Source organism: Biomphalaria glabrata, chromosome 8 (assembly GCF_947242115.1).
Source record: "Biomphalaria glabrata chromosome 8, xgBioGlab47.1, whole genome shotgun sequence".
NCBI classification, from domain to species: Eukaryota; Metazoa; Mollusca; class Gastropoda; family Planorbidae; genus Biomphalaria; species Biomphalaria glabrata.
Window position 1 is genome coordinate 1,484,370 of NC_074718.1, and position 24,513 is coordinate 1,508,882.

The window sequence follows — 24,513 nt, forward strand, 5'->3', positions numbered from 1 at the left end:
TTTTTTCTCTCCGTGTCTAGTCTAGATATAAGTAAAAAAACTAGACAAATTCATTTACAATATTGAATATGAATTCGTTTACTTCAAGATTGAATTCTTTGTTTGCCTTCACACTCAGTGTGATGGCAGCCCTTACGTTTTGTTGTTTTCTCACAACAGTCTTTAACGATCATATAAGACCTGTTGAACTCAATGTAGCCAAAGTGTTAGTGTAAGTAGACAATCGCAGTGAGTTGTAGATCTGGAAGTGAATTAATTTATTAAAGTTAAAGATGACGTGTACTAACCTAGTAGATCTAGTAGTACTACTAGTACTAGTCTAGATCTGGATTCTAGATCTACTAAGACTTAAAACTAAGTAAGACTTTAACTTTAAGTCGAACCTACTAAGACTATGAGACGGAGGTTGACTGAGTGCTGTGTTAAAAAGTCATAAAAAATGTGTAATAGTCTTAGAGTCTTAGTCTTAGTATACTCTTTATAATTACTAGTAAACTATTACTAAGTATTAGATTTAGATCTAGATTCTAGATTAATAATAAAGTCATTTTAGTGGTTCAAGTAGTTGGTGTTGTGTTACTGAGCTTCAAAGTTCAATGAAATTGGAAATTCAATCTGGTTTATTTTTATTTAAGAAATTGTGTTGATGCCATCTAGAACTAATAGACTATTATAGACCAGTAGAATTTAATAGTGCAACTAGATCTAGATCTGCTTGAAGCCAGTAAAGATCTTGAACTAGATCATCTACACTACTCTATATAGACTGGATCTAGATTATTAAATTCTAAGATAAAAATCTAGATTTAGAATTAAGTAATAACTATAATATATAGATCTAGATCTCTAGTAGTTAACAAGTAGGAGTAGTGTAATAAGTAGTGTTAGCCATTCATTCGGAGTCTGTAGATTAACAATACTCTAGTTCTAGAATTTTGAAGTCATTTGTCCAAAAAAGGCGGAAAACATTCTAACACAGTCTAGAAAATAGATTGCAAAACATTTGTGACCAAAGCATCTAAAATTTTAAATATAGATTGACTAGATCTATATAAATTTAGTTATTATGAGCTTGCCCTAATATCTTGTCATGATATGAAAAAAAATTATTCAAACTAGTATACAGTTAATTTTGGTGAAAGTTTTAGTCATATTAAGTATATATAAGCTACTGTCAGAATGATGTTGTCCACATGGCAGTTACCCCCCTCTTTAGCAGATGATGTGGCTGAAGAAAGGCAAGTGCTGATACAGCTGCCATAAATCTCAGGCTCTTTATTTATCCTCAAAGTTGATAGTTTTTCCCATATTTTTGGGGTATATCTGCTAGCCAAAGCTTACTGGTATATCAAGTTTAATCAAATAAGCCTCATCACATTATAAAAGGTTAAAATACTGCAGCATTTAAATGTCAAAGTTTATATTTTCAATCGTAGTTTTGTTATAAGTTAAATTCTTATTAATTTTATTAGGACATTTAATAAGAATACAGAATTATTAGTATTTTTTCAAAACATTTCATTTAGTATTAACCTTTTGAACCCGCAAGCCCGATTTATCGGTCTGCGCGTAAGAACTCCATGCCCCGCCAGACAGATATATCAGTCTCGCGCACCTTACCTTAAACCGACAGTCCGTAATTAAAAATGTGAAGAAAAAAAAACATGTCGCGTAGGACTATTCGACTTGTGGTAAATGACAGTAATGGCTGCACCCATGAGTGTTTTCTTTTTAAAGAATTAAACTGATTTACTAAATGAAAAGACAGGCTCTTGATTCAGGTAATCGTAACGCAAAAAGATTAACTCTGCATGAAGCAGTGAACTATATCCTCAATGATTCTAAGGATGATGAGCTAGATCTAGAAAATGATTACAATTATAGTGAAATGGAGATTAACTCCGACGATCATCTAGATCTAGACGAAATCAGTACAGTAAATGAAGACACTAGATCTACACCTGTACCAGCACCAGGTCCATCGAAGGAAAGTTGCCCCCAAAATGATTCTACATCTAACTTTGATTCTGACCAGGTTTGTCGTCTCAACAAAACACGTCATCATTACCGTTGGCCTCGGCGTCTAATTGTAAAAATATTTTTTTTTTGTGGGCTTGCAACAATGCATGCATTCTTATGGAACAATTCAGTCCCCACAAACAACCAGGCAAAAAGATATAGAACATTCTCAATGTTCATGGATGACATTTGTTTGTCACTTATTGGGGATACAAGAGTTCAAGCAAAAAAGGCTCTACTCCCTGTAGACACACATGTGAGACTACAAAATGTTGGGTTTACACCATCTTCAGTTGTCCCCAACAGCTACTGGAAATAATTGATGTGTAGTTTGTGCTTACAAATTTAATAAACATGTAAAGCAGTTTCCAGACATGGATTATAATAGCAGGCCTGTCAAGAAAATCAAAACTAAATTTTGGTGAAAATTTTGCCAAATGTACTTGTGTATAAAGGAGGGGTCTACATGCTGGGAAGACTGGCATACCAAGCAAGAATAGTGGAGATAAACATACTAATATATTTTTCTCAAAATAAAATATTTCTCTTTAAATTTTTAATACCAGTAGTTTGATTTTGTGCATGTTTGTGTTAAGTGTAATTTTTCCTCAGTAGCCTAGGGGAACAGGAAAATAAGGGCAGGGAACTGAGGGTTCAAAGGGTTGAAGTACATGAAGCTTGAATAATATTTATTTATTTATACACTGGTACAACAAAGTAGAAAACACCAAACTGTGGGAGATGATTGGGCAGAAAAATATAGAGGTGCAGATCTTAGAGAGGAAGTGGAGATGGATTGGTTACACCATTAGAAAAGATACCAACAACAGAGCTAGACAGGCCTTAGAGTGGAACCCCCCAGGGAACAAGATGTCTTGGAAGACCAAAAAGAACATGGAGATGCAGTATACTAGATGAAGCAGAGAGGACCAGAAAAAACTGGGAAGCCATAAAAAAACTAGCAAGAGACCATGGAGAGTGGCGTGTTTTTGCTGAGGAAATCAAAGGGATGATTTTTTTTTTAAAATAGTTTCTTGCAAGCTCTTATTCACATGAAACTATTTTATCATATTATATTAAAGCTTTATCAAATTCACTTGACACATTTCTTTCCCTCTTCCTCATGCATTGGGATTATCATTTTGTTTTTGAAATAATGAAAGTCCTTGTCAAGTCTGCACTAGTGTTTTAAAGTAAAGCTCTTGAAATCGATACGATTTTATTTAACTATCTTTCTGAGATAAAGATATTGAAAATGGCACAATTTATCTTTTCATTCTGTTTTTCTTTTTTTTTTCAGCAAAAATGTACCAGACTACTCTGCTGACAGAGAGAGGAGTGATTTGGGTCTGATCACATTTGACCTGTCAACTGATATCCTTTAGAAAATATTTGCATGATTACATCATTTTCTGTACGTCAAAGTTTTGTAAAATGTTTTATGAGTACCTTTTGCGCAAATAGATACTGTTCATACAAAAATGAAAGGGTTCCCACTTTATAAACTACCTTTTCTTTAGGAATGGAAGACATTTTTTTGCAGCAGAAGGCTTTTTTTTTTTTAATATTGGGGGGGGGGGGGTGTCAACACTAGAGGTATAAATAAAACCTCAGGAGCTCCCTCAAGAAATAAAAAAATCAACCTTGACATGAAATAACTATTCCCTGATTGCTTTTTACAGCATGGACATGTCATTTTAGTGTTGGCCTTTCAGGCTATGAGGAAGGTAGCTGTCAACAAAGAAATTCATTCAGACCAATTAGCTCTGCATAACCCTGCTCCTAATGTAACAGCTTTTCAAAAAGGAAATGGGACTCCACAGCCACCTTTAAGTTTATAGAAAAATGAAATTCAGCTCATGAAGGAAGAGCTTCTATATTAGATATATTTATTTTGATATAAGTTTATATATTAGATATATTTATTTTGATATAAGTTTATGTATTAGATATATTTATTTTGATATAAGTTTATGTATTAGATATATTTATTTTGATATAAGTTTATATATTAGATATATTTATTTTGATATAAGTTTATGTATTAGATATATTTATTTTGATATAAGTTTATGTATTAGATATATTTATTTTGATATAAGTTTATATATTAGATATATTTATTTTGATATAAGTTTATGTATTAGATATATTTATTTTGATATAAGTTTATGTATTAGATATATTTATTTTGATATAAGTTTATGTATTAGATATATTTATTTTGATATAAGTTTATGTATTAGATATATTTATTTTGATATAAGTTTATATATTAGATATATTTATTTTGATATAAGTTTATGTATTAGATATATTTATTTTGATATAAGTTTATGTATTAGATATATTTATTTTGATATAAGTTTATGTATTAGATATATTTATTTTGATATAAGTTTATGTATTAGATATATTTATTTTGATATAAGTTTATGTATTAGATATATTTATTTTGATATAAGTTTATGTATTAGATATATTTATTTTGATATAAGTTTATGTATTAGATATATTTATTTTGATATAAGTTTATATATTAGATATATTTATTTTGATATAAGTTTATGTATTAGATATATTTATTTTGATATAAGTTTATGTATTAGATATATTTATTTTGATATAAGTTTATGTATTAGATGTATTTATTTTGATATAAGTTTATGTATTAGATATATTTATTTTCATATAAGTAAGCAGACATTGTGCTTTAAAGTGGAGATGCCTTTGTTGTGTATGATTTAAAATCAGGTGATATTGTTTTAAAATAGCATTTCTTACTACAATGTAAAACAAAGTGGAACTTATTTCCTTAACAAAAGTTGAACATCTTCAGCCTATCTTCAACTGGAATGTCAAGCAGCTGTTCTTGTATTTGACAGCAGAATATAAAACCAGTGAACATGTAGGTATAGCATTTTTATTTATAATTTAAAAACTGTATACATTTGTAATCAAGGTCTTGAGGGGAACTCTTTTTATCATTTCATCAATAGCCAGACAAATTATAGCTTTTGTTTTGAAGAGTGAAAATAAACTTTCACATAAGATAGTTAAAGGGAACTGATGTTGTTGTTGATTTAATTTTAGTTGATGTATGATCTGCATAATACATTTTTTATGGGTTTTTTTTTAGTACTTTATTTATATAACTATTTTGTTCACTTTAAATATGATTTTCTCAGCATCTGCCCTATTTTGAGTTTTAATATCACTTGCCTGGTATGGCAATCTGAAAAATAAACTTCACACATTCCTAAATGCTGCTGGTAAAGTCATTGGCAAAAAACAAGCCCCATTTGGGCAGCTGTTTGAGAGAAAAATCCATAAAAAAGCTAAAACGATTCTAGAAATAAAAAAAATCACCCTTTGGGTCAGGATTTTGTGATTTTACTATCACAAAATAGATACAAGACACAGATAGCAAAGACAGACAGACACAAAAACTCTTATGTTCCTCTGGCAATCAAATTATTAAATAGAAACTATCTGATATAAACTTTTCGCATGTAAATTATGAGTGAGTCTGGTGTGAATGAATATTTTGGTTTTATATAGTTATAATGTTTTGTTTGGTGTAAAGCACAAATTGTAAGACAAATTTCATTATGGATATTTAAGATTATTATTATTATTACAAAGATTTATGTGCTGGTTAGCCTATGCAATAGTATCCTCTCATATTCAGGGGCTTCACTCAGAATTGTTGGAAGCTGAGTGCATCCTCCAATATTCTCGCCAGCAATTTGGCATTGCAAAATAGACGATTGATATATGCTTTTTGAAGACTATCGGCTTCCTATAATCAGAGTGGGGCACCTCCTGAATTTAGAAACTTTTATGAGTCATGCTATTTAAAGAAATAAAAACAAATTTATACAAAATATTTTTATTTCAAAAATTATTTAATAATCTCTATTTTTATTAATTTGTTTTCTACCTATAGGCCTATATGTATAGAAATCTATGTTACGAGTTGAATTCTTAATTAAGTCATCTCCATTTCAAATTTATACTATATATATAATATTCTATATTTCTATTTTACTTTTATATTATATTTGAATGCAATGACAGGCTTTGAATCAAGTTGTACTCTGGGATAAAATTGTGGAGAGGGGAGATAACACTATTCTGGACCTCAAGAACGCACACACCAAATATTATTTCTGGGACTTTGGCAATGGACTCAAGTAAGCCTAAAGTTATATAGTTTTTTTTTTTTTGTTGAATTTTGTACAAATATTATGATCCTGTATAACAAGTACTTTACCTTAACTGTTGGGCTAACCAAGGCAGATTTTTGGAATCAAAATGAGTTTTAAATTCAAAACCAAATGCTAAATTGTGTATTGTCCAAAGAGAAAATATAGCATTTAACTTACCATAGTCACAGAAATAAAAATTTGTTTTGTGTGACTTAAAATCATAAGTCATTTAACTTTTTCATTTTGCAACTTCTCATGACGCCAATCCTTGATACGTGTGCATAGTCACAAATAAGCCATGTGTCATCAGGATATGCTGCAGCGTTTTCGGCATTTTTGCCACTTCTAGTTATTGTTTTCCATCCAGGCCTCATGTTTATGCTTGCCCTCCATCTCACTGTAAATGATGTTGAATGGTGTAATGTTGAAGAATGCGAATGTCGTGAAATGCTGGGTTCTTGCTTCCTGGAGTACTCTTAACACATGACAATTATATACACTACAAACTGACTTAAATCCATTTCAGCAGACAAATATAAAGTTTATTTTACTACATAATAATAATACTGCACTCCTTGTTAGTGCTATGAGTCAAGACATAATAAACAATCCTATCCGCATAACAGCGGTATCAAATGTATCCAATACGTTAAAGTCTCTAGATTACAAATCACGTCCGCATCTCAGCGGATAACACTGTGCAGAAATATAGATTAACTAATACATGTCTCAAAAAGACCACTGGCAACAACTGCCCACAAGTTACTTTCTAACTGCAATTGCTACCGACTTTTCTAAGTCGCTACTGTCCATCCCGGACCAAAATATACTAGACTGCCTCCTACAGAGGATAACACTTTACTTGACCACCTGGTCCAAAGTATCCCACTTAACTTCACTGACTTGACTGAACTCAAAGTCAACTTTATTCATTCTACTTCCTGTTTTCTACATCAGGAATTCCACGTGTCTTTTAACTCTTAACATGACGTGAACTTTAGATCATGCAATGTCAACTGAGACCATTTACACCATTTAACATCATTTACAGTGAGATGGAGGGCAAGCATAAACATGAGGCCAGGATGGAAGTGCTTCATGTCACACTATCATACATCGCTTACATACCACATTGTCCTTCTGACTGTCCTGCCTGCTATTTAATCACATAGTATGTCATAATGGAATAGATAATATATAGAAAGATCTACCACTACACTTTTTAAAAAATATCTATTCGACAATCACATGTAAATATTTAGGTGTGTTCTACAGAGCATTATGGTCCAATCTCATTTGTGGACCTGTGGGGGGGTATCTGGGAGAAGGATTTCCATGCTACATTTAGGCGCTCAGTAAACATAACTCTGCTCGAGTTGGGTGTTGAACCTCGAGCCCCTTTCATAGGTAGCCAAGTCAAGTTCAAGCATACTTAGCCTTTCGACCACGCTTCCCACTAGTTGAAATAAAAAACCTATTAATGTAGGCTACATCATAATATAATGTCATGAATCAAGTAGAAAAAAATTTTCATGATGGTTACTTTAATATAGTGTAATGTACTAGATCTATATCAAATTTTAGATGAACAGCTTATAAAAAATGCGTGCATTCTATCTATAGTTTGATCATTTTACTGATTGCATTTAATATGTTCTATAACATTAGCTATTATAGACACATTTAATGAATCATCAGTCTAAGTGTTTGCGGTTTCTGATAGAATAAAACTAATGCAATAATTTTTTTTTTTTTTAGGGGCAACAGTAATGTCACATTGACCTTGTCTTGGAATGTTATACCAAATGCTGGGACATTGCCTAAGGTTCAAGGTTCTGGCAGCCACAAGATTGTTTTCCCTGATCAGTACACATCTGGAAGAATTTAATAAAAATAAAATTATATAATTTAACTCTTTTATCTATCAAAATAATTTAAATATTCGAAGTATTCCAATTTATCATTCATAGTGTTTACCTCATTTAACGAATATCATTTGGATATGTGAATCATGAACACTGAGCTTAGTCAGAGTTATCAGAGGACCTCTAGATTTTTGTCACAGAACCGGTCAAATATTTCAAGTGTTACTTATTAGTTTAAACTTTTGCTCTCAGTGAGAATGGTGTAAGCATGAGAACTTCTTGTCGTGATGTCAGCACTGTGTAAGATTTGTAAATGATGTTATATTGTTGGAAACAAGGTGTCATCACCAGTAATTGAAACTTGACAATGTTAGCTCTGCATTTTATTAAAATTTTCTGTTTAAAACTATGCTACTGGTTTATTCTGGTGTTTGAAGCATTTACTTTTTATTTTCCAATGATACATTATTTTTACTTATTTTAAACTTTGATTTTGTTGTTTTCATATTCTAAGTGTCATGTGATTTTGTTGTTTTGATATTCTAAGTGTCAATGTTTGATGAAATTCCTCTAACTGTTTTTCCTAAGGTGAATGGTATGTGCAGTTTTAATGATCTATTACATTTTTTTAAAACAATTATTTGTTACTGTTGTATGCTTTGGGAAATGAAATATTAATAAAATATCATTTTGAAAATACTAATTGTATATTGCCACATATTACTATGAACAGAAAGTTAACCCCTCACTCTCTGATTCCTCTGAGCAGAACAGACAAATCCGTTAGAGGAAGATAATATAACTTACTACGTCTGTAATTAATTTGATTTAGTGTGAACAAAACATAAGTAAATCCAGCTGTTGGTTTCTAGAATAGAGTTTATTTACATAACAAGAGTGCACATTGTTCAAATCATTTGGTGTCAACAAGAAGTATTTACAATTACCAGAAACTCAAATGATTTATTACAAACATACATACAAGTTAAAGTGTGAGACAGTATCCGAGATGTACATTCACACTCTGGGAAGGTGAGTACTGTCCATCAAACATAATGGAAAATAGGTGCAAATTAAAAAAAAAAAATAGGTCAAAGTCAAACCTACTGAATTGACATTTGAACTGGTATTCAAAATCAAGTAATTATTTGAATTGTAAACAACAATTGTCACAGGTTGTTTCCTTAAAGTTTTATCTTAAAAGTTGACACTGAACTTTTAAAAAAATGAAAAGTGAGGATAAATTACTCAATTGCTAGCAACAAGCGTTAATATGAGAAAATCATATTTATATCAGGTTTATGTCAAAATCTGACTTTTAAAATTTACCAGTATTTAAATTTATTTTCAATGGAGTTTTATGTAGATATTTCATAAGAAACATTGACAACTACTTCTTTTTTTATTCTATTTTATATTTGTCCAAACATACTGCCTAGACTTAATAAATTTTTTTTACATAATTATACAATTTTAGAAACAGATTTGTTAATACCATTTTTAAACCTCATTTCAATGACTTGAAGTAAATTCTTTCCTGCTAAACTTATATCGCGAACGGTACCACCTTCTTCCTTAATGTAGATTTGAAAGTTGGACTACCAACATGATTTGATATTGATGAGTCTAAATAGCACATATGTGTTTGCTATTTTTTATCTTAATTTCTGGGCAAAGATAATTCTATATTTTTACTGTTCAACTCAAGTCTATATCTCTGAATATAGTTAGTGCAAAATTTCTTGGTCTAGGAATTCTATTTTTGTGTCTATAACTACATTCCCATGAGAAAAACACCATTTGCTAAGACTTTTTTTTAGAAAGTAAAGGAAGCTGCATTGGCACTAGTATACCAATGAATGGGGCTTTATACTTGAAATACAAACTGAACTAAAGTTGGCAATAATTTCATGTAAACTTGCACTTTTAAATACTATGTACAAATAGGGAAAAGCATTTGAAATAACAGTCACTCTACAACACTCACACATTTGTTATGAAAATATTACAATTACTAGCAGAGAATATCACAGGGCTCCAGAGTCTGTCTGAGTCTTGAAATAAATACTCTCTTGAACACAACACCAACAATGGCACATGCACACAATACACAAGAAATGGCACATTTACATTTCATAGTAACTTTACAAATGTAATATCTATGTATAAGCATCATTATCTGCTTGTTTGTTTTATTTTTGCTAGTTTTAATTCTAAATTGTATGTACAAGAAAGGTTGTTTTCATTGATCACAATTAATTTAAAGTGAATACACATTTTTTTTAAATTCACTTCATTTCATCTCGTGATTGATAAAACAGAATGTAACCAGACTCAGAGGAAGTCTTGTGCATGTCAGATGGAACTCCATAAAATTCTTCTATCTGGCTGGCATCAATTTTCTACAAGAAAAAGTTAAACATAAAAATAATTTGAGGCTTTAGAAAGGAAAATAAAGATGATAAACATCAAATTGTTAAACATGTAGTAATATCAAGTTGTGTGATAAGGTATATTGTCAATGGGAAGATGTAATAATAGTATCAAGGTATATTGTCAATGGGAAGATGTAATAATAGTATCAAGTTTTAATGCTTTAAGTTAAAATAAAAAGAAGGATTAATTGTTAACCTGACATTCAAGCAGACAACTAGTAATGTACTAAAACCTTGAAGTGACCAACCTTCAAGCAGACAACTAGTAATGTACTAAAATCTTGAAGTGACCAACATTCAAACAGGCAATTAGTAATGTACTAAAACATTGAAGTGACCAACATTCAAACAGGCAACTAGTAATGTACTAAAACCTTGAAGTGACCAACATTCAAACAGACAACTAGTAATGTACTAAAACATTCAAATGACCAACATTCAAACAGACAACTAGTAATGTACTAAAACATTGAAGTGACCAACATTCAAACAGGCAACTAGTAATGTACTAAAACATTCAAATGACCAACATTCAAACAGGCAACTAGTAATGTACTAAAACATTCAAATGACCAACATTCAAACAGACAACTAGTAATGTACTAAAACATTCAAATGACCAACATTCAAACAGGCAACTAGTAATGTACTAAAACATTGAAGTGACCAACATTCAAACAGGCAACTAGTAATGTACTAAAACATTGAAGTGATCAACATTCAAACAGGCAACTAGTAATGTACTAAAACATTGAAGTGATCAACATTCAAACAGGCAACTAGTAATGTACTAAAACATTCAAATGACCAACATTCAAACAGGCAACTAGTAATGTACTAAAACATTCAAATGACCAACATTCAAACAGACAACTAGTAATGTACTAAAACATTCAAATGACCAACATTCAAACAGGCAACTAGTAATGTACTAAAACATTGAAGTGACCAACATTCAAACAGGCAACTAGTAATGTACTAAAACATTGAAGTGACCAACATTCAAACAGGCAACTAGTAATGTACTAAAACATTGAAGTGATCAACATTCAAACAGGCAACTAGTAATGTACTAAAACATTCAAATGACCAACATTCATGAAAAACCTGCTTAAGTTCTCTAGTCATATAGACCAACATTCATGAAAAACTGCTTAAGTTCTCTAGTCATATAGACCAACATTCATGAAAAACTGCTCAAGTTCTCTAGTCATATAGACCAACATTCATGAAAAACTGCTAAAGTTCTCTAGTCATATAGACCAACATTCATGAAAAACTGCTCAAGTTCTCTAGTCATATAGACCAACATTCATGAAAAACTGCTAAAGTTCTCTAGTCATATAGACCAACATTCATGAAAAACTGCTAAAGTTCTCTAGTCAATCAATCTTATATCTCTGTGTGTACCATGAAGTGAAAGTGTCAGTCCAATGTGTTAAGAAAGATTTTGTGAAGTTTATAAGAAGTAATGATGTCAAAATAAATACAACATGCAAGTAACTCTGTAATCACTTACATCAACAATGTCATCATCAAACAACAACCAGAAGCCATGGCTCTTGACTATACTGATATAGTGACCCCTGTTAGGGCCTGACCCACAGTGCACAACAACAGCCACAAGATCATAAAGTCTCTCAGGATTGAAGGCATCATCAGACTGTCAAAAGATTTTTGTATGCACCATTAGACAGCAATTTAATTAATTGTAGTAAACATTTGTGGAGATGACCAATCTTATGACCAAGTAACAATTATTTACAATTTCAATATGGTACTTTAACAAAGGATAATGATATAGAAAGTTATATACAAAATCTTTGTTGGATCAGTACAACAATTCTGATGTCTAATAGATGAATCAAGATTTAATATTTTAGTTGTAAGTAATGGGCATCAGTCCAACACCAACTAAATAAACAGAATCAACTTCCAGCTTTAACACAAATCTTGAATAGATTTTAATAAATATTTTCCAAGAATGCATGATTCAGATCTATCCAAACTGTTTGGACTATAGTAAACTTTCCACCATTACTTGCTATCAATAATGAAAAATCATGTATTTTTATACTTGGGGGACAAATTCAATTTAATAAATTGGTCTTATTAAAATGCATAGTTTTTATTGGCCTTATTTTAATATACTTTGTTATTCATAACACAAACCAATCCCTAAAAAGGCAGATGGTAACAACCAAAAACAAAACGGGAAAGATTGGAGCCAGCTGCATCCCTTAGAAATTCAAGTAAGAAGTTGGAATCAATTCTAGCTATGAAAAGTATGACATGGCTCTGTCTGCTGATTTGGACACATAAGAAAAAGTATGACATGGCTCTGTCTGCTGATTTGGACATGTAAGAAAAAGTATGACATGGCTCTGTCTGCTGATTTGGACACATAAGAAAAAGCATGACATGGCTCTGTCTGCTGATTTGGACACATAAGAAAAAGTATGACATGGCTCTGTCTGCTGATTTGGACACATAAGAAAAAGTATGACATGGCTCTGTCTGCTGATTTGGACACAAAAGAAAAAGTATGACATGGCTCTGTCTACTGATTTGGACACATAAGAAAAAGTATGACATGGCTCTGTCTGCTGATTTGGACACAAAAGAAAAAGTATGACATGGCTCAGTCTGCTGATTTGGACACATAAGAAGTATGACATGGCTCTGTCTGCTGATTTGGACACATAAGAAGTATGACATGGCTCTGTCTGCTGATTTGGACACATAAGAAAAAGTATGACATGGCTCTGTCTGCTGATTTGGACACGTAAGAAAAAGGATGACATGGCTCTGTCTGCTGATTTGGACACATAAGAAAAAGTATGACATGGCTCTGTCTGCTGATTTGGACACGTAAGAAAAAGTATGACATGGCTCTGTCTGCTGATTTGGACACATAAGAAAAAGTATGACATGGCTCTGTCTGCTGATTTGGACACATAAGAAGTATGACATGGCTCTGTCTGCTGATTTGGACACATAAGAAGTATGACATGGCTCTGTCTGATGATTTGGACACATAAGAAAAAGTATGACATGGCTCTGTCTGCTGATTTGGACACATAAGAAGTATGACATGGCTCTGTCTGCTGATTTGGACACATTAGAAAAAGTATGACATGGCTCTGTCTGCTGATTTGGACACATAAGAAGTATGATATGGCTCTGTCTGCTGATTTGGACACATAAGAAAAAGTATGACATGGCTCTGTCTGCTGATTTGGACACGTAAGAAGTATGACATGGCTCTGTCTACTGATTTGGACACATAAAAAGTATGACATGGCTCTGTCTGCTGATTTGGACACATAAGAAGTATGACATGGCTCTGTCTGCTGATTTGGACACGTAAGAAAAAGTATGACATGGCTCTGTCTGCTGATTTGGCCATGTAAGAAAAAGTATGACATGGCTCTGTCTGCTGATTTGGACACGTAAGAAAAAGTATGACATGGCTATGTCTGCTGATTTGGCCATGTAAGAAAAAGTATGACATGGCTCTGTCTGCTGATTTGGACATGTAAGAAGTATGACATGGCTCTGTCTGCTGATTTGGACACGTAAGAAAAAGGATGACATGGCTCTGTCTGCTGATTTGGACACGTAAGAAAAAGTATGACATGGCTCTGTCTGCTGATTTGGACACGTAAGAAAAAGTATGACATGGCTCTGTCTGCTGATTTGGACACATAAGAAAAAGTATGACATGGCTCTGTCTGCTGATTTGGACACGTAAGAAAAAGTATGACATGGCTCTGTCTGCTGATTTGGACATGTAAGAAAAAGTATGACATGGCTCTGTCTGCTGATTTGGACACATAAGAAAAAGTATGACATGGCTCTGTCTGCTGATTTGGACACATAAGAAAAAGTATGACATGGCTCTGTCTGCTGATTTGGACACGTAAGAAAAAGTATGACATGGCTCTGTCTGCTGATTTGGACACGTAAGAAAAAGTATGACATGGCTCTGTCTGCTGATTTGGACACGTAAGAAAAAGGATGACATGGCTCTGTCTGCTGATTTGGACACGTAAGAAAAAGGATGGATAAGTGATGACATTTTTTGTTCTTTAAAAATAAATAATATCTCTCTACACATAAACATTTTTGTTTGTTCTACATCGAAGACACAATTTGACTCACAGTGTTAAAAAGGCGAAGCTCAAGTGGAAAAACAACTCTGTAGGAAACTTTGATGTATCTATTTAAGTGCTCCATATACTTAAAGCGTTTCAAATGTAGGGCTAAAATTTGTGGCAATTTCTTCACTCTCATCCTGCAACAAAAAGCATACAAAAAAAAATTTTAAAGACAATACCTCCATTATATGACTGAAAATAAAATACATTTTTTTTTTAAATTTTGGGGTATTGATTTAGACACTGTCAGTTCTTAGTACGAATGATGCGATCCATTAGGCCAGCAGGCAATGTATAATTTAGAAATTATTCATTGGTACTTTCATTATATCAACATCTAGAAATAAAGTAGATATAGACTTCTGATTTAGAACTCTTAAGATCTAGTCTAGAATCTAGACATAATCTATATTAGATATACATTAAAATAAAGGTAAAGCTTAGATAATATAGCAATAAACTTTAAGATTTAAATTTAATAAACAACTTAGTTATCGGTACACCACATCTGACGCCTTTTATTTTTACTACAATTTAGAGCCAAATTTATTTTATTTCTTTTTTACTTGAAAAATGATAATGGTCAAAATAGAGTTTTCCTGTGTGGCCAACAAGCTAGTAAATCTTTTCTCAGCGATATAAATCAACAGTTAAATTTATAGGAAAATCGTTAAATCCGTTTTTGAGGTTAGAGTCCAGATTCCACCACGAAGTTGTGACTTGAATAGAGGTATTGTAACTAAAAGCATTTAATAGTTAGTAAAATTGCAGTTTATTTCTAATTTTCAAGATCCTTAAAGAAAGTTTTAATGTTCTAGTTGTCATGAAGAAAACTAATTACTGGTGCAACCTTTAACAAAGTTTTTATACAATTTATAGATAATTAAATCTTTCTATTAGCTAAAGCTCTAAAAAACAAAAAGGTAACAGTAACATTTGGGTCAGCCTGGTTAAACCCAACATCTGGGTCAGCATGGTTAAACCCAAATATCATTAAGACAGTCAACAAAAGCAGTCAAGCTGCATGTCTTATAATGATGACTTCCTACTTTCTCATTTCAAGGACAACTTGTTATGTGTCAAGTTATTCATTTACCAATTATTACGTTCACGTGCAATCATCATAACTATCTGGCATTCTTGCTTATTCATTCCTTGGCTTGTGTCTAGGATGCATCCAAAGAGAACTAGACTTTTCCATTACTATTCACCCTCAGTAGAGTTTCATGTGACAGCCGTTCAGTTCTTTGTCTAGCCTCTATTTATTCACAATCAGTGTAATTTCCAGAAGTGAAATACAGAAGAGAAAGGCCAATTTTTCTAGGAATGTAGTTTTAGAGCATTTAATAGGAGAAACAAAAAGTGTCATAGAGTTTTAAGGAGACTCATTTTTGTCTTTGGTAACATGACTTAGTTATTTTCCAATCTTACCATCCATGTGCATTAGGCTATATTTCATAAAGAAAGGAGCGTACTTTCAATAAACAAATTTGTCAAGTGGTAACAAGTAACTGTAACAATTAAAAATGACATTTATTGATAGGCAGGGTTCGTGGCCACCTTGAAAACCTGGAAAACACCTTGAATTTCATATTAAATTCAAGGCCTTGAAAAAGCCTTGAATTTCGTAAAAAACAGTGAAAAAACCTTGAATTTTAAAACTGGACCTTGAGTTTTTTCCCTCCCGATACCTGGTGTTTATTTTCGTTTTTTTTCCCGGTTACATTGAGCTGACCAGTGACGACGCGTCTACACCGCCTTTCACCCACTTGTGAAGCGCGACCTCGTGATTGAAAACGACCTTGGCTCAAGCAAGCATTTCACTTAGCACTATTTTCCTTTCACTGTTACGACTGAAGACGCGCTAGATCTAGTCTGTAGTGACTGTTGTCTATAACTAGAGCAATTAGCAGCCTAATGTGAAGGCTACACCCCTCCGGGCCCTCCCTCGCCGAAAATCTTCTTGTTGTAACAGTAAGAGTGACTTCGCGTGGAAAGTCCGTATATCATCTTATCTTTGTGTCTTTCTGAGTATTTTATTGGATTTTGTATTTGGAGATTATGATTCAGTGTTTAAGTATAATTGCTACCGGTACTTTACTTTTGAGTCTTCTCACGATCCATCCTTCTCATCTAGCTAGAAATAGTATCTAGATTTAGATCTAAGTTAGATCTAGTTAAGATAATTCGCGCTTAACCTGAAAACTCCGTGAATTTTAGTTAATTTAAGGATCTAGATCCAGGTACATCTAATGTCTGGATTGCTCTAGAAATACGCTAGATTCTAGATTTACGCTAAATCACTAGAATCTAGTGAAGAAAATTCTCTCACAGCCGTTAAAGGCCAAGAATTTAGTGACTTAGATCTAGACTCTAGATTTACGGTAGATTCAGTGAAAATAATTCACACACAGCCGTGAAAAGTCCGCGAATTTTAGGGACTAGATTTACGGTGATTCAGTGAAGATAATTCGAAAAAAGTCCGCGAATTTAGTGACTAAGACTTAGATCTAGACTTAATTTACGCTAATCCAATAGAATAGAGTGAAGATAATTCTCTCACAGCTGTGAAAAGTCCGCGAATTTAGTGACTTAAATTAGAGTCTAGATCTACTGTAGATTTAACTAAAATATTTCGCACACAGCTGTAGAAAAGCCCATAGAGTTATTTTGGTTGTAATTTACTTAAAACTGATGGAAAGCAAGTCAACTGGTATAGTAAGAATGAAATATTATTTTTACAAATCTATGTCAATTTAAGAAAATTTCCAACTTCAGATTGCGACAGTTTTAGCTGAATTACATCTCATATTTTTAAAAAGTTATTCTTCTGTAGTGCAAGCTTGTTTGTGTTTTCTAATGTATTAAAAAGTTGCATTTAAATGCTTAGGAACACTAGAGATGAATTTTTTTATTTTTTTTTTGGAGGTATGATTTCAACTTATCAGCATACATTTTAATGTGGGTTTTTAAATTTAAAATATATATATATATTGTTCTTTTTACATATTTATGTCATATGTATGTAAATATATATACATATATATTGCTTGCTATGGTGCGATGCATACCTTGAAAATCTAAAACTCTACCTTGAAAACCTGGAAAATACCTGGAAAATCATTCATGAAATTGGCTATGAACCCTGGATAGGACTAAGTGAATAAAAAGTGCTTCTGTGCTATTTTTTATAAAGAATGGGATAACAAAATAAAAGAAATATCCTGAGTAACACAGTTTCCAGCTATGATAGCAACCTACGTCCCATCTTGTTTTGTACTTCCAGGCTCAGATAGGTCTCACCAGCCACATGCAGAAGTACAACAATGCAGTGCTAAGCCTTCAGGTGAACAGAAGTGATAGTCTACTGCGTCACATGCAGAAGTACAACAATGCAATGCTAAGCCTTCAGGAGAACAGAAGTGATAGTCTACTGCCATCAATGAACTTTAAGAAGAGTGAAAACTAAGCCTCAGATAACCTTAAACACGAGTCAGTCTCACTTTTAATCTCTTGGTCAAGTGCTAATGATATTAGTACTAGCAATTAAACTAATACTATTTAGTGACTAATGAACTGATACCCACCGTTTCTGCGCCTCCTGTTTGCTGCAACATACTTCACAATAATATTTGTGTTCAGAACAGAGAGTCTCTGTGTTACTAAAACCTCGTAAACAGTGAGTGATGGAAGTATTCTGTTCAACATCCACACTCAAATCAAGGAAGTCTTCATCTTTGCTACTGACCTATACAATAAGACCAACAGTTTTTTTTTTTTAAATAACAAACAAGAATGATTGCAATAAATTCTTTAAAAAAGATACATCCATACAAACATTTTCCAAGCACAAATACTAGATACCGGTAGTTTTAATATCAACCCGATGGACAAGCTCTAAGCATTTTTATGATGAGCGCGCACTTAACAGCAGCACCTCAAACAGCCCAAGAGAGTTGACAACACTCATTGTGATAACCCACCAGATGATATCAAAATTAAATATCAATATTACACTACAGTGGATCCCTGGACACATTGGCATCATGGGAAATGAAAAGGCAGATAAGCTATCAAAGGCAGGTTCATCTATGGAACAACCAGATAGACCTGTTAACTACCTCACCCTAAGGTCAATGTTAGTCAACAATCACAAAGAGGAGTGGCTCAACCAATGGGCATCAGGAAACACAGGCAGAGCCATGTACAGAGAAATGACTACGCCTAACAAACTGGACAGTATTAACTTCCTCCCCCGCAAAGAACAATCTACAATCTTCCAACTAAGAACAGGACACACACCACTATTAAATTACCACCTGAACAAAATAAACTCCACACAACTACCCCTTTGCAGACATTGCCCCCACCCCTTTGAAACCGTAAACCATATCCTCTTTGAATGCCCCTCCCTAATCCACCTTAGGCAGACCCTACTTCCACTACAGCCCAACATAACCAACACCCTTTACGGCAGTGCTGAACAGCTGGAGAAAACAGCACAGTTTTTTTCCTTGGCACAGTCTGCAAAAGAGCCCACAGCTCAGCAGCAATAAAGCTGGCTAGAAGAAGAAGAAGAAATGATGAGCGTACAAAGAAACAGAGACTATTTCACTACTAAGTAATTCCAATATTGTGGGATAGCTATGGAAAATGCATTATTCTCATTCTTCAACTATCATCTATCTAAGTAAAAAAACATGGGATTTATTGTAAAAATGGCATTATAGAAATTCGATACAGGACTCCAAGTGGTAATCGTTTCCCCATGATAACCTGCTTACTCCTGTAAATAAAGACTAAGACTAAGACTAAGGACTAAGACTGCTTTATTGATCCTTTCGGAAATTTGTTGTGATTACAAGGACTCATTTCTCATATAAAGACAACACAACAGAAAAATACACATACTAAAACTATTTTGTCATATCATGAGTTATTCAGGACTCACAAAGACCTTCCTACAGAGAACAGCACCAGAGGAAAAAAAAGAAGAGGTAGGCAGAGAAAGCGATGGAAACAAAACATCAAAGAATTGTCAGACCTGTAATTAAAAGAGATTTAGTTCAAGGCAAAAAACAGAGAAATAGAGACCAAAAGATCATGTCCAACAGACATAATCATCTTCTTTTTAGTGATTGGTTTCTGTATTTTATAATATAAGATAAGACTAAGAAGTAGACGAAGGTATTTCAGTGCCAACATCATAACTCTAATTAAAAAGTAGTTAAACATATTAATGAAATATTTTAGTATCTTTTTTATCTCACTGTCAGAACTGAATCAGATACAATCAAAGAATTCCATGCTGTAAAACTGGGTAAAGGTAAAACTACATACTACTGCTACTGCTTTCTACATCAGCAATCACTTTTTTGGGCTGTCCTCATTGTTAAATCTTGACTATGCCCCTATAACTCAATTCAATTTCATGCTGATGTTTGTAGGTTTTGATGACAGGTCAGAAAACAGAAAAATTAAGTCTCTGTGTTGCTATCAGGAAGTAGTGGCCATGAGTGTCTGCCTTTAAAAGCAATTAGCTGGTCAACTAATTGAACTGAAGTAAGAAAATAAAGTTGCTGATTTGAATGTCTGGAGACATAACGGACTAGCCGCTGTGACATTTCAAGCTAATATTTTGCTGATTATAACATGAAGAACAACTAAATAGTTGTTCACAAAGTTAATGTAACCATAATGTCTGAGAAGAATTCAGATATCATTTATTGTGATCATATTAGACAAACAGACTAAGATACTTGTCCAAAACACAAACACTGCACCTCAAGTAAGCATTAATGGCCAACCACTGGAAATTGTTGATCACTTTTGTTACCTTGGCTCCATCATATCCAACAACACTCTACTGGATAAAGATATAAACAACAGGATAGCCAAGGCAATGGCCACCATGTCACGGTTGCAGAAAAGAGTCTGGGACAACATATTGCTGACTAGCAGTACTAAAGCCCTAGTCTACCGGACCAGTGTGTTGAGCACCTTGCTGTACGGAAGTGAAACATGGTCAACCTACTCATGGCAAGTAAAAAAGCTGAATGTCTTCCACCTCCGATGCCTAAGGCGGATCTTTAAAATAAGTTGGCAAGATAAGATAACCAATGAAAAAGTGCTACAAAGAGCAGGGTGCCAGGACATCCGCTCTGTTATCAGCAGCAGACGCCTTGGCTGGCTTGGCCACGTTCGAAGAATGCCAGTAGGTCAACTTCCACAGGACATCCTGTATGGCAATCTAATAGAAGGCAGGAGAGCCGCTGGTCGCCCACTTTTACGTAATACGGATATATGTAAACGCGACATAAAGCTCTTTAAAATTGACACTGGCAACTGGGAAGAGGTGGCACTGGACAGATCCCCATGGAGAGAGAGCATAAAGGAAGGGTCACAGATTGCAGATGTCATACACAACAGAAGCAGAAAGAAGGGTGAAAATGCACCGGCGCCTGGTGATTATATATGCCCAACCTGCGATCGCAGCTGTGTATCAAGGATTGGCCTCTTTAGTCACACAAGAAGTTGCAAAGGGAAAAGATCATCTCTCGAGACGTAAAATGCCACAGACATTAGACAAACAGTAAAGCTGCAACAATGTGAATCTCAATAACCAAATTAGATAAATAAAACTGGTTTCATGAGTCAATTCTGTCCTGTAAAAGTAATAACAGGTCTAAACTAAAGTTACCATCAAATATAAGACACCAAAAGTGCAACAAAATAGACAAGGATAATCCACAATACCCTAGAGATCATCACTAAGCATAATCACCTTAAGAACAATGTGCAAGTAAGTGATGCAAGTCAAATGACACAAATGAGGACAATGCTAATTATTGTGTTTTAGAGAACGTTGCAGAATGCTGACAGCCAATTGTGATATTAAGATTTAGGAGCATATTATATCAGGGCCAGCCTTAGCCAAACTGAGCAGCCCCGTAAGGCCTCCTATTGTGGGGGCCTCGCACAGGACTCAAAACCAATTTTTTAAGAGAAGAAATAGCAAAACCTGTTACCAATGTTATTGTTGGATTACACTAGTTTTAAATAAATTCAATTTTTGTCGCTGTTTATTTTTTATTCTTCTAATTCATTTGGGGCCATCAAATTCACTTTGCCTAAGGCCTCCAATTATCTAAGCCATGGTCCTGATTATAAATTATACTAAAAATAATAAATAAACTGAAACAAAGATGACAATATGTTATTGATCACGTTGAAAAATCCAGACATTCTATAGAGACTAACTTGTTTTTAAACTGTGGGGACTGTTAAATCAATGATGTACAAAATAATGTAAATATGCCACCAAGTTTTAGGTGGCTTCTTCTAGTTTTGTGAAAGAAGCTTAAAATCACTAACTTGGAATTATGATCTTGGTACTCCAATAGAACTTGTATTCCTTATCAGGAAAAGTTAAATGGGGATTAGATGACAGCAAGAATGAAACTAAGAAAATACCAGTGGATTCATTAGAAGAGTGGTCAAGAGATTAGGTACGCTTGAACTTGGCTTGGCTACCTATGAAGGGGACTCGAGGTTCGACACCCGACTTTACTGAGCACCTAAAGGCAGCACTGATACCCCTCCCCCACTGGTCCACAAATGAGCTTGGACCATAGCGCTCTGAGCATGCTATAAGCATGAAATAGCGCTATATAAAAGCTATAATTTAATTATTTTTTTTTGTAAACTGGCAAGGTTCAATGTCAAACCGAGTCATTTCTTCAACAGTATGTCACAATTGACTATATGGCTAAATCAGCATTGTGAATTGGGTCAAATATTTCTGAATATAATTTTAGATACTATTGCTGCCTTGTTTTAATATCCCAGCATGCAGACTTTCACTGACAAACTTGCATTCATGCATATACAAAATATGTTACGAAGGTTTGGACTTGTTACCGTTTCACAATTGAGACATCTTGTTTCATTGGTCAGTGTCCCTTGAAATATTTCATGCACCCACGTTGGATCTGGTTTCAGGTTACAATTAGTGTCAGCTGTTTTCTGAGAACCTTTTTTTTCAGCTAGAATGACGTAGTTGAGAAACATTTCATTTAAATGAACTTCTACTGACAAAAATACAATGAAAATATAGTATAGTTCAAAACACAAACACACACAGATGCTACACTACAAGAAGATATAGGTATACAGAAAGTGAGACAATAGAACTAAAAAGAAAGTTTTTTTTTAGTTTCTGTTTCTTGCATGAATAATGAAAATGAACAGATCTTCTACAACAACAAAGTTCAGATGAACACTTTTCCTTGTCAGTTCAATAAAATAGAACTAAAACTAAAACAAATATGGAAAAGCTCCAGACTTTTGTTAACAGATGCCTACGCCAGATATTAGGAATTAGGTGGCCAGAAAAAATAAACTACTATCGATTTGTGGGAGAGAACTAGACAAAAGCCCATAGCCCAAGACATCACAAAACGAAAAGTGGGCAGACCCAAGCAAACCTGGAAGAGGTCAGTCATCAGTGAAGCTGAGGGTACTGGAATGACATGGGAGCAGATGAAGAAAGCTGCTCAGAACCGAGTTCGGTGGAGAGGTGTGGTTGTGGCCCTATGCTCCCCTGGGAGTGCACAGGATTAAGGAAGGAACTGAACAAGTCATTTTTGGTCTTGCCCTGTGACATTTAAAATTCCTATTTCTTGAGATGCTTAGACTGATATTCTAAGGCCAAAACTACTGTGCAATGGATATATTCCCTTACTTTATTTAAGAACTTCAAAGAATCTGAGAATAAGTTGATCATAATGTAAACACCAACAACAGTTGTTGGCTGTATGCTTACATGACACTCTACACTTCTGTTTACATGACACTCTACACTTCTGTTTACATGACACTCTGCACTTCTGTTTACATGACACTCTACACGTCTGTTTACATGACACTCTACACTTCTGTTTACATGACACTCTACACTTCTGTTTACATGACACTCTGCACTTCTGTTTACATGACACTCTACACTTCTGTTTACATGACACTCTACACTTCTGTTTACATGACACTCTACACTTCTGTTTACATGACACTCTACACTTCTGTTTACATGACACTCTACACTTCTGTTTACATGACACTCTGCACTTCTGTTTACATGACACTCTACACTTCTGTTTACATGACACTCTACACTTCTGTTTACATGACACTCTGCACTTCTGTTTACATGACACTCTACACTTCTGTTTACATGACACTCTACACTTCTGTTTACATGACACTCTACACTTCTGTTTACATGACACTCTACACTTCTGTTTACATGACACTCTACACTTCTGTTTACATGACACTCTACACTTCTGTTTACATAACACTCTACACTTCTGTTTACATGACACTCTACACTTCTGTTTACATGACACTCTGCACTTCTGTTTACATGACACTCTACACTTCTGTTTACATGACACTCTACACTTCTGTTTACATGACACTCTACACTTCTGTTTACATGACACTCTACACTTCTGTTTACATGACACTCTACACTTCTGTTTACATGACACTCTACACTTCTGTTTACATGACACTCTACACTTCTGTTTACATGACACTCTACACTTCTGTTTACATGACACTCTACACTTCTGTTTACATGACACTCTACACTTCTGTTTACATGACACTCTACACTTCTGTTTACATAACACTCTACACTTCTCCTAAGAGACTCAAGTTTGAATGGGAGGATGATGGAATGATATAGTAGTCTACTTTAAATGGAGCAAAGAAATTGATTTTCCGTCTTACGTTTTATTTGAAATAATCTGATAAGACT

The 24,513-nt window shown here is 33.8% G+C and overlaps 2 protein-coding genes across 2 annotated transcripts in view; one reads left to right on the forward strand and one right to left on the reverse strand.

Annotated features, from left to right (window-relative positions):
- LOC129927706 (signal peptidase complex subunit 3-like) lies at window positions 1–10,375 on the forward strand. The gene is made up of 5 exons (XM_056038032.1): window positions 1–211; window positions 3,320–3,393; window positions 4,851–4,927; window positions 6,100–6,215; window positions 7,989–10,375. The coding sequence occupies exons 1-5, from the start codon at window positions 69–71 to the stop codon at window positions 8,116–8,118; spliced, it is 540 nt and encodes a 179-aa protein (XP_055894007.1). The 5' UTR covers window positions 1–68; the 3' UTR covers window positions 8,119–10,375.
- The window catches only part of LOC106053578 (ubiquitin carboxyl-terminal hydrolase 12-like), a 22,208-nt gene continuing 6,651 nt past the window's right edge, over window positions 8,957–24,513 (reverse strand). The window contains exons 5-9 of the mRNA XM_056038031.1: window positions 22,611–22,735; window positions 18,278–18,438; window positions 14,695–14,827; window positions 12,050–12,193; window positions 8,957–10,497 (exon numbers count right to left, since the gene is read on the reverse strand). Coding sequence (XP_055894006.1) covers window positions 10,384–10,497; window positions 12,050–12,193; window positions 14,695–14,827; window positions 18,278–18,438; window positions 22,611–22,735 — 677 coding nt within the window. The 3' untranslated portion in view covers window positions 8,957–10,383. The remainder of the gene's footprint in view (window positions 10,498–12,049; window positions 12,194–14,694; window positions 14,828–18,277; window positions 18,439–22,610; window positions 22,736–24,513) is intronic.

Excerpts from the sequence above, each read along its gene's own strand:
- LOC129927706 (XM_056038032.1), top strand. The coding sequence starts at position 69 with ATGAATTCGTTTACTTCAAGATTGAATTCTTTGTTTGCCTTCACACTC. Across the intron at positions 4,928-6,099 it reads AATATAAAACCAGTGAACAT|GCTTTGAATCAAGTTGTACT; the intron begins GTAGGTATAGCA and ends ATGCAATGACAG. Across the intron at positions 6,216-7,988 it reads GACTTTGGCAATGGACTCAA|GGGCAACAGTAATGTCACAT; the intron begins GTAAGCCTAAAG and ends TTTTTTTTTTAG.